General features: G+C 46.4%; 1 protein-coding gene and 3 non-coding genes across 5 annotated transcripts in view; 2 read left to right on the top strand and 2 right to left on the bottom strand.

Annotated features, from left to right (window-relative positions):
• Positions 1-5,639: 5,639 nt before the first annotated feature.
• On the bottom strand, positions 5,640-5,711 carry TRNAH-GUG. The gene has a single exon. It is a non-coding gene; the product is annotated as a tRNA-His (tRNA).
• Positions 5,712-7,187: 1,476 nt separating this feature from the next.
• TRNAH-GUG lies at positions 7,188-7,259 on the bottom strand. The gene has a single exon. It is a non-coding gene; the product is annotated as a tRNA-His (tRNA).
• A 182-nt stretch (positions 7,260-7,441) lies between these two features.
• Positions 7,442-9,801, top strand: part of SLC28A2 (solute carrier family 28 member 2) — an 82,028-nt gene continuing 79,668 nt past the window's right edge. For both annotated transcript variants that reach the window (XR_005018594.1, XM_036841688.1), the window contains exon 1: positions 7,442-7,609. Coding sequence is in view for 1 of the 2 variants with exons in the window: in XM_036841688.1 (XP_036697583.1) it covers positions 7,557-7,609 (53 nt within the window). In the remaining variant the exon portion in view is untranslated. The remainder of the gene's footprint in view (positions 7,610-9,801) is intronic.
• Positions 7,937-8,008, top strand: TRNAH-GUG. Its single transcript has one exon. It is a non-coding gene; the product is annotated as a tRNA-His (tRNA).

Here is a 9,801-nt window from a genome sequence, read left to right as displayed (position 1 = left end):
CTCACTCTTAGGCTCATATCTGTCTTGTGAGGGAGCAAAGAGCCACGTGAGGCCCCACAGGGAAGGGGGCTCAAAGCTGGAGTAGAGTAAGATGTGATGGCAAAACTGAGAATACCCTAGGATTCCCAGGGCCCCAGGTCTCAAAATATTTGTTGAGGGCTTCCCTCGTGGCGCAGTGGTAGAGAATCTGCCTGCCAATGCAGGGGACACGGGTTCGAGCCCTGGTCCGGGAAGATCCCACATGCCGCGGAGCAACTGGGCCCGTGAGCCACAGCTACTGAGCCTGCGCGTCTGGAGCCTGTGCTCCGCAACAAGAGAGGCCACGATAGTGAGAGGCCCGCGCACCGCGATGAAGAGTGGCCCCCGCTCGCCGCAACTAGAGAAAGCCCTCGCACAGAAACCAAGACCCAAGACAGCCATAAATAAATAAATAAATAAATAATAAAAATGAATTCCTTTAAAAAAAAAAGCATATGTCATTTAAAAAAAAAAAAATCAAAATATTTGTTGAGTTTCTGCTTTGTGCATATTCTGGTTGGTGTTATAGGACAGTGCTTTCCAAACTGCGATATGCACATGAATCTCCTGGGGAATTTGTTAAATTGAAGTTTCTGATTCTGTAGGTCTAGCTGGGATGGGGTCCCGGTGTAGTTCCAACAGGCTTCCAGGTGATACAGATACAGCTGGCCCTCCCACCACACTTTGAGTAGCAGGACTGTAGGAGATACTGAAATAGCTGATATTGTGTCTGGTTTCATGAGCTATAATAGAGAAAATAACGTGCACATCGTAAAAATGTGCAGCTTAAAAAATTGACTAACAAAGCAAAGCTGGACATGGAGATAATAAATTCTAGAAGAATTGTCCAGTTGATCCATATTGGAGGGTCTCCTCAATCACCAGGTGTCTGACAACAATAATTGTGGGCTCTAGCCAGATCTCTGAGGATCAGTGGCAAGATACTCAATGCCACTGATTCTCACTTTCCTTATATCTGCAAAGGGCATGATGACTGTTGTGTGAGGATTAGGGGAAATGATGGATATGAAATGATGGAAATGATGGAACAGGATTTGAAAACTGTAAAGTGCTTACCATGGTAGATGTCAAATGAAGCCACATATGTTTAAGAAATATGGAGTTAAGCTGCTGACAGCTCAGAGGAATGGAATCAATCAAGTCTACACAAAAGATAATAGGCTTCATGGAGGGGGTAGACCTGAGCTGGGTAGGATTTGGACAGATGAAGCAAAGGAGTGAAAGATCATTCCAAGCCAGGAGGTCAGCATGAGTTGAGTGAAGGGATTAAGGTGGGAACCAGCCTACCATAAAGAAGTGGTGGGTTCATAGTGAGGAAGAGTAGGAGGTAAAGTCACATGAGGAGGGGGGAGGATATCATAAGGGTAGAGTTTAAATGATAATTAAAATGCTGTAATACCTTATGCGCACCATGAACTTACTCTTGTTTTAAACTATCTGTTAATGCACTTTCCTCCCCCACCAGAGTGTGTGCTCCTGGAATCAGGCATTGTTGAGCACCTCATGGGACCAGGCAGCTTGCTAGGAACCAAGGATACAGAGGTGAGGCCCTCTCGGCAAGCCTCCTCTAAGACCTGGGTGGAGTTTGCCAGATCCAAAGTCTTGAAGTTAAGCATGTTAAGCATTGTACCATAGACTCAGGATTCCGAAGGGGAGCCGGGTGTTCCCATCACTTAGTGCAGAGCCTGTCATGTGGCAGGAGCTTAACAACTGTTGAAATGAATAAAGATCATTTCTCTTGTTCGTATTTTTATATAGCTATAATTGTGGTATACACAATTTTATGTCCTTATTTTTTCCACTTAACATTGCATATTTTCCCCATTTTTATTATGTAAGCTTTATTTTCTTCCAATTTTTTTTCAAAATAATTCAAACCTACAGAAAAATTCAAAGAAAGTACAGTGGATATCTGTATAGCCTTCACCTAGATTCACTACTTTTTAACACTTTGCCACATTTGTTCTATCCCCCCACCCTTTTTTTTCCTGAACCATTTGATGCAAGTTTCAGGTATCATGATACTTCAGCTCTAAATACTTCAGCAGCCATTCCCTAGGAATAAAGAATTCTTGCATGGGGCCATTAAGACCATTACCATAATAGTATTGTCTATTATACAGTCTATATTAATTTTTTTCCATTTCCCCCCCAAATGTCATATATATATATATATGGTTGGGGTTTTTTTTGTTTGTTTGTTTTTTGTCCTGATTCAGGATTTATCAAGGTTTCCCTGTTGCACTCGTTTGCTTCTTTAATCTCTTTAAATCTTGAACTGTTCCCCATTTTTTTCTTGCTAGTTTGTTTTTCATGACGTTGATCATTCTGAAATGTCCAGGGCAGTTGTCATGTAGAATGTTGCACATTTTGGATTTTTCCATAGTTTCCTCATGCTTAGATTCAGGTTAGACATTTTTAAAAAGACCATTACATGAGGGATATTGTGGACTTTCTAGTGTGTTACACTGGCAGGCCAGCCAATAGTGTACATTTGTCCTTCATTGGTGACGCTAGGCTTGATCACTTGGTTAAGTTGGAGTCCATCATATCTCTCCATTTCACAATTTCACAAAGTAAGTTGTGGTGTGATAACCTAAGACTATTAGCTCCCAACATGTTTTACCCAGTAGTTTTAGCTTCCATTGATGATGTATGCTTACATTTGTTATTACACTGGGGATTGCAAAATGATGACTCTAATTGTCATTCTGTATTTTTTTTTTTAATTTTATTTATTTATTTATTTATTTTTGGCTGTGTTGGGTCTTTGTTGCTGCGCGCGGGTTTTATCTAGTTGTGGGGAGTGGGGGCTACTCTTCCTTGCGGTGCACAGGCTTCTCATTGCGGTGGCTTCTCTTGTTGCGGAGCATGGGCTCTAGGCGCACAGGCTTCAGTAGTTGTGGCACACGGGCTCAGTAGTTGTGGCTCATGGGCTCTAGAGCACAGGCTCAGTAGTTGTGGTGCACAGGCTTAGTTGCTCTGCAGCATGTGGGATCTTCTTGGACCAGGGCTTGAACCCGTGTTCCCTACATTGGCAGGCGGATTCTTAACCATGGAGCCACCAGGGAAGTCCCTGCATTTGTTATCTGACATTCATTTCTGTAAAGAAGAGCTTCTCCTCCTCCTCCTCCCTCCCCCTCCTCCTCCCCCCCCGCCCCCCCATCCCCATGGTCTCAAAAACTCTTTTTTTAAAAATTCAATGTGATATAATCCATTACCATCATCATTCTGTTTGATGCTCAAAACTGTCCCAAATTGGGCCAGCAGGAGCCCTTTCAAGAGGCTTCTGCATTCTTTTGACTTGGTCTCACCAATCTTTAAACACTTACTTGCGTTCTCACACAAGATGTTCCAGACTCAACTTGTACTTACCCTGCTGCAAAATGTAACCAGTCATTTTTTTAAGGGAGTCTTACTCCTTTTAGTTGGAAATGGTATTTTAAAATTGACTTTGTACTTTAAAAATGGCAATTTAATATCTCATCAAATGAGCCTACCTCAGTTTAGCTCATCACTTTATTTGTTGAGCATTTAGGCTATTTCCATTCTCCTCCCTTCTAAATAACTGTAACAAACATCTTTACGCGGATAACTTTTCCAAGTTTAGGATTATTTCCTTTGACAATATTCCCAAAAGTGGAGTTGTTGGGGCAGGGAGTGTACATTTTTTTCTTACTCTTGATACACATTATCCATCTGCTCTCATAGAAAGTTTTAAAAGTCAACAACGACTTCTAAATGTTAAGCCCAGTTATTTTGTCTCATTCCTCTTTCTCCTTTGCAGCACCTGAGTCTGCTGACCTCCTCTGTGCTTGCAACTGTCTTCTCCCAAACTTTCTGTAAAATAACACTGTTCTCCTTTCTCTCAAGGCAAATCCTCTCTTCCTCCCTTAACCTCCTAAATTTTTGCATGTTCCAACACCTAGACCTTAGAGCTCACTTTTCTTACTGGGTACTAAGTGGGGTGTCCTCCCTTCTATTTGCTTGACTTTGAATGCCCAGTCCCATCCTGAGCTCCCATTCCTTCTGGTTTTGTCTTCTAAGTCTGGCCCTTGGCTTTGCTCTCCAGCCTTGCCTTGGGTCCATCTCTGTCCACAACCTTGAGAGGACAAACATATCCCAGTATACTCATATATGCACTCTGTTCTTAGAGATTCCGCATGTAGATGGAGCTTCATTTGGGCCGTGTTTTCTATTTGTCTGATATAAAAATAACATGGGGGACTTCCCTGGTGGCGCAGTGGTTAAGAATCCGCCTGCCAATGCATGGCACACAGGTTCGAGCCCCGGTCCGGGAAGATCCCACATGCCGCGGAGCAACTAAGCCCGTGAGCTGCAACTACTGAGCCTGCGAGCCACAACTACTGAAGCCCACACGCCTAGACCCCGTGCTCCGCAACAAGAGAAGCCACTGCAACGAAGAGTAGCCCCCGTTCGCCGCAACTAGAGAAAGCCCACGCGCAGCAACAAAGACCCAATGCAGCCAAAAATAAATAAATAAATTTATAAAAAAAGAAAAAACAAAACAAAACAAAAAACAAACATGGTTCTGTGTTGCAAGAATACAACTTAAGATGCAACCATAAAGAAAACCGGGCCACTTCTCTCATTTATGGACTCAAGCAATCTCTTTTCAAATATTTATGGAGAGGGTGTATTCTTGGAACACAAATATAGTAGGATTCAGTTCTGCCTTCAATGAACTTGAATTTTCTAACTTTAGTGGTTTGTGATTTAAGCTGGATCCTGACAATAAGATAAGAGATGGAAGTGGAGTGTCTCCAAATGAACTATCAAGTCTAGTCCCTCTTCCCAACTCCAAACCCAGGAGGCTTCCCTGACTTTCCAACCTGAAATAAAAATAGGGCTGATTCCCAGCAGAGCCCAGGCTCCCAAAAGTTTTTTACAAGCACAGTAAGGAATTCCTTTCCCTTATCTTATCACCCCAAATAGTGTCCCACCCTCCCTAGCTGGGAGCCAGTGCCTGGGGAGAAAAAGGACTGGATCAGGTGGAGATTCCCCTGGGTATGTATACTCTTTCCTGTAAAGGGAGATTGCCTACCAATGCAAATCTAACACTTCAGGTCTGACTTCTGGGGGTGAGGAGGAGGAAGGGAAGAGGTCACCTGTATTATGGAAGAAGCAAGGGGGGAATATATTTGCATACATATATACATATATAAATATTTATTTATACAAAGACTGCCACAGAAAAACATATTGGAAACTGGCAATAATTGGTAGATAGGGTGAACAATGAGAGGGAGACACTTTTCACTGGGCTTGTGCATATGTATTCTCTATTTGATAATGAATAAACCATTTTTTAAAATAAATGTATGAAAAGGAAAAAAAACAGCAAGGCCACAGGGGCGCTGTTTTGTTGGTGTAGGAGAATTATTTAGACACTGATTTTCCATGTTTTTCAGGAGGTAAGGGGTTACAACTGATCATCGAGGTGTTTCAGTTTTCAGAGTAGAGAGATGCAGCGTTTCATTTTTAAAAAATGAGTTACGATTTATACAGAGTGTTATGGGTTGGGGGGAAAAAAAGGAATTAAAAAGGACAAGCCCCTTGCCGTGCCATTGTTCCCACAATGCCGTGACTCGGATTCGAACCGAGGTTGCTGCGGCCACAACGCAGAGTACTAACCACTATACGATCACGGCGAGCTACCGGGGACCTGTCAGCGGCCCTTTCTGATTGTCTTCTTCAACAGTTAAAGGCCTTCCCATTCTGCACGTCACCAAAGGGTCCACCTATGGGGCGGGTTCCGGCTTAAGGCCGGGTCTGAGAATGCGCAGGCGCATTGCTCTCTTGCTAGTTGGTCTGGTTTTCTCCTGTTTTGGCCCATTAGCCACGGGAGGTGGGGATGAGGCAGTGGGAAAGGGTGGGTTCCATGTAAGAGTTTAGGGGGTACCACTTGGGCATCCAGAGACGGGACTGGCCAGAGCTGAGTGTTCACAAGCTGTGTAACTCTCATTCCTTGGAGGACGCCCATCTCCTCTGCCCCGAGACCCTTCCAGCGACCCCAAACCTGCCGGGGGGCGCTCCTCAGGGCTTCTCCCTGTTGATTCCCCCAGGAGTGATCTAACGGCAGCCTCTATGGATAATGTGGATGCCCGCAGAACTGGGCTGTCCACTTAGAAGGGACTCAATGAACACACCCTGCCGTTCCCCTCCCCTCCAGCACCCGCTTCCTTGTTTCTCTTATCCCCGCTACGGCCCTGACTCGTCCGTCCGCAGGGCTCCCGCCGGACCCGGTGCCCTCCTCTGTTGCGTCGCTGGGCGCAGCAGGGACTGGGTCTGATTTTCCTTCTTGTACATCAGTGCTCTCGTCTCCATGGCGCCTAGAACCAGGCCGAGTCCACAGTAGGCAGTGGCTTTTTGCTAAAATGAGAACATACCCCTGGTTCTAACGAGTGAATCCAGAGAGACCACCGGTCTCTTCAGTGTCGTCTGCTCTAATTACTGGCCCCCTTCAGAGCCGCCAGAGGGATCTTGCTAAACACGAATAGAATCCTCTCCCTCCTCCACCTCTCATCACCACCCCCGAGACTGCGGGAAATTTGTCTACCTTTTCCAGCTCATCCTGTGGCCTTCCCTCAGTGTCGTTTCCCATTCCCTAGTTACTTGCTTTCATTCAGTCAACAGGTCCTTGAGAGGCGCCTGCTACCTGTCAGACCAGGGCCTGTGGGCGTAGTGGGGGTGGGGAAGAGAGAAGATTTACAAAGAGGAATTATGATTGTTCCTTTTGGAGCCCTTAGCACACGAGACAATCCTGGCTGCTTGACAAATTCCCTTTCTGCCTTTAAGAGCTACTTCAACGGTCACCTCCTCTGCGAAGCGTTCTCTTCCTATTATTGGGAGCCCCTTTTCAGTGCTGCCATGGACATCGGTACATATGTCAATTATAACACTTATTGGCCTTATGAGAGTTCTGTGCTTTGTCTGGGCTGGGCATGATAACGTGCGTAGCCCAGGGTAAGCGGAAGCCTATATGCTCCCGAAGTTCAATTCAGCGAGACCTGGCGTAAGCATCGTTTCCAACTGTCACAAGGGGATTGGGATCCATTTTCAAGAAAGTTATTACACACTACAGATAAAAACGAAGGAGACCCCTTGCCGTGCCACTGCTCTCACAATGCCGTGACTCGGATTCGAACCGAGGTTGCTGCGGCCACAACGCAGAGTACTAACCACTATACGATCACGGCGAGCTACTGGGGACCCGTGAGTTTTTTTTTCTCGCCTAAGCTCTTCTCTGTTTAAGGCCCCGCCCCTTTGCCGTGTCACTGCTGGTTTCCGCCCATCTCTAACTTCGCCTCTCCCTGAGGGAACGCAGGCGCACTGCACGCTTGCTTTCTAGATATCCGTCCGCCCTCGGCCGCCCGCGAGATCCCACCGCTTCATTACCGAGGTGCGGGTATTCTGCGAGTTTCCCTTACTCCGCATCTCGAAGGAAGTTGTGCGGCTGGGTCCGAACTGATTTTACTTCTTGTGGGATTTAAGAGATGGCCCCATTCCTAGCAAGAGCCCATTCAGATAGCGTGAGCGCCAGGACACGGTGGGTGTGAGAGGGACCCAGCACCGCCATTCGGACGGCCCCCGGGCCTCACATTCGTACAGGCTGCGGGAGAGTCCCGGTCGTAGGCCTGGCCTCCTAGGAGTCCTTTAGTTTGCAGAGGAATTTCATGTCCTCTCTTTCACGGGCCGTGCGGACGACCAGTAGAGACTTCGGCCGGGAGTCCACGGCGCCCCTACTCCACTTGGGGCTGGGCGCCAGGGCCAGAGGGGCCTGGTCGACAGTGAGCGGCTTGGGAAGGCGAGAGCGGCAGCCACCTAGACGAGGACGACACTCAATGACGCGCCCCTCGGGGCGTCCCAGTAGCTCGCCGTGATCGTATAGTGGTTAGTACTCTGCGTTGTGGCCGCAGCAACCTCGGTTCGAATCCGAGTCACGGCATTGTGGGAACAATGGCACGGCAGGGGCACCTTTTTAGATTCTGGAAGCCACATTCTTCGGCGGTTAGGCCCCAGCTGCTGCTTGAAGTTAGGTCAGGGCCGAAAGTATAACGCGGTAAAGGGTGAACGCGGGGACTTCAGTGAATCAGCCAATCGTCATCTTCCTTCCTATATGATTGTTTAATTTGGGGGAGGTTATTCCGTGTTGTACTCATTATCTTTCCTCATTTGGCCCCTGTCAGTGGTGAAGTCATCTATTGGGTTTTCTAAAAAGCCCTCACACTCGCTAAAACTTCAGTACTTTGGAGTGCAGGGATTATAGGAATACTGTGCAAACATTTATTAAGCGTTAGAAGAGTGCAGAGTAGACAATACAGTGTGACGAGTGAAAAATCTGACTGCTCTGGAGGTGCTGGTTCCCGTAGCCACTATGAGGGTGCGAAAGAGGACTTTGTGGCCTCCATCTCCACAGCCTCCTGGGTGAGAGGGATATTCTCGTTGAGGATTTTTCCTAATCTGCCTCAGGTTTAAAGCAGATTTTATTTGTTACTTTGTTTTATGAGCACTTAAAAAATCCAGACTCAACAAATTTAGGTCTGTCATTTAGGCATTAGGCGAAAATGGAAATATGTTTTGGATTTGGCTCTCAGGTGGCTGGCAGCGGCTGTGTCACTGTCAAGGAAGGAATGAGATAGGACTCAGTGAGCAATGAGCCTCTCCAGCTTCTCCCAGGGAACCTGGGGGTGGCAGAGCAAGTCAGGAAGCATTCCTGGGAGAGATGGACATTGCAGTGGGGTTGTGCTCCGTTTACTGACAGTCTGTCAACAAAGGCTTACTGAACAGCCTGTAAAAGCAAGAAACTGTGGAGGGCTGTAATTTTCCGGGTCTCCCCACTCCCACTTCCGTAAGTTTGATGACTTTAAAGCCACACAACAGGACAGCTCAGACCACGAGAGAATAGAATGAGGGAAGGTGAGCCTGAGAACTTGCCAGACTTTGGACACTGATTTAAGTGTTATACGTATAGAAAATCAACATCACCAGCAAAAAAAGAACCAGCCAACAGAAATGTGACAACTTCTGTTCCTCTGACCACTTACCAAATAACTGTACTGAAGGTTTTTTAAATCTGCAGCCTAGAATAAGATGTCAGGGTGGGAAGCAAGGAAAGGATCCAGCTTTTTCTCTGATGGCCCTCCCTCCAACCCCCATTCCTCTCCTGCTGGTGCTTCAGTGCTGGGCAATGAGCTGCTCTCAGAATCTGGGGAGAAATTCTGGGGCAGTCACTTCCTGAGAGTATTTTGAGTAAAAACAGTCAACCAAGAAAATGAAAACTACAAACATACATCAATGGAGGTAACCCACTCTAGCCATTCACATCCATCCAAGGCAACTGAAGTGTATTTGAGGGCAGGAATGCACTAAAGAAATCTGAACAGAAAGTTCCCAGTTGCAGGAAGAGTAACAGAAGGGGAAGGTGCTCTCCTAACTTCTGACTGCTGACCTTCTTGGCAGGTATGCAATTATCCATGGAGATGGGTGCATCCAGCTATCAAAATGTCATAATATCCTCTTCTGAGGTCGCTCACTCGATTCCCCTTGCTCTGATTTCAGGCCCCCAAACAGATTTTTGATAATGATTTGCCAGCCCACGTAGACATTCCTGCAGGGAAAGTATTGCTCTGAACAAGTTTCTGATTAGTTGGCGTTTGTTCTTCTTACTGTTGGCATTTGGTTTAGACTTTTAAGGGTCTGGCTGGTATGATTCATTTCCCTTGAGTCTGCTTATCTCTG

Source organism: Balaenoptera musculus, chromosome 2 (assembly GCF_009873245.2).
Source record: "Balaenoptera musculus isolate JJ_BM4_2016_0621 chromosome 2, mBalMus1.pri.v3, whole genome shotgun sequence".
Classification (NCBI taxonomy): domain Eukaryota; kingdom Metazoa; phylum Chordata; class Mammalia; order Artiodactyla; family Balaenopteridae; genus Balaenoptera; species Balaenoptera musculus.
The sequence above is the reverse complement of the archived record's forward strand: the minus strand, read 5'-3'. Positions and strand labels throughout refer to the sequence as shown.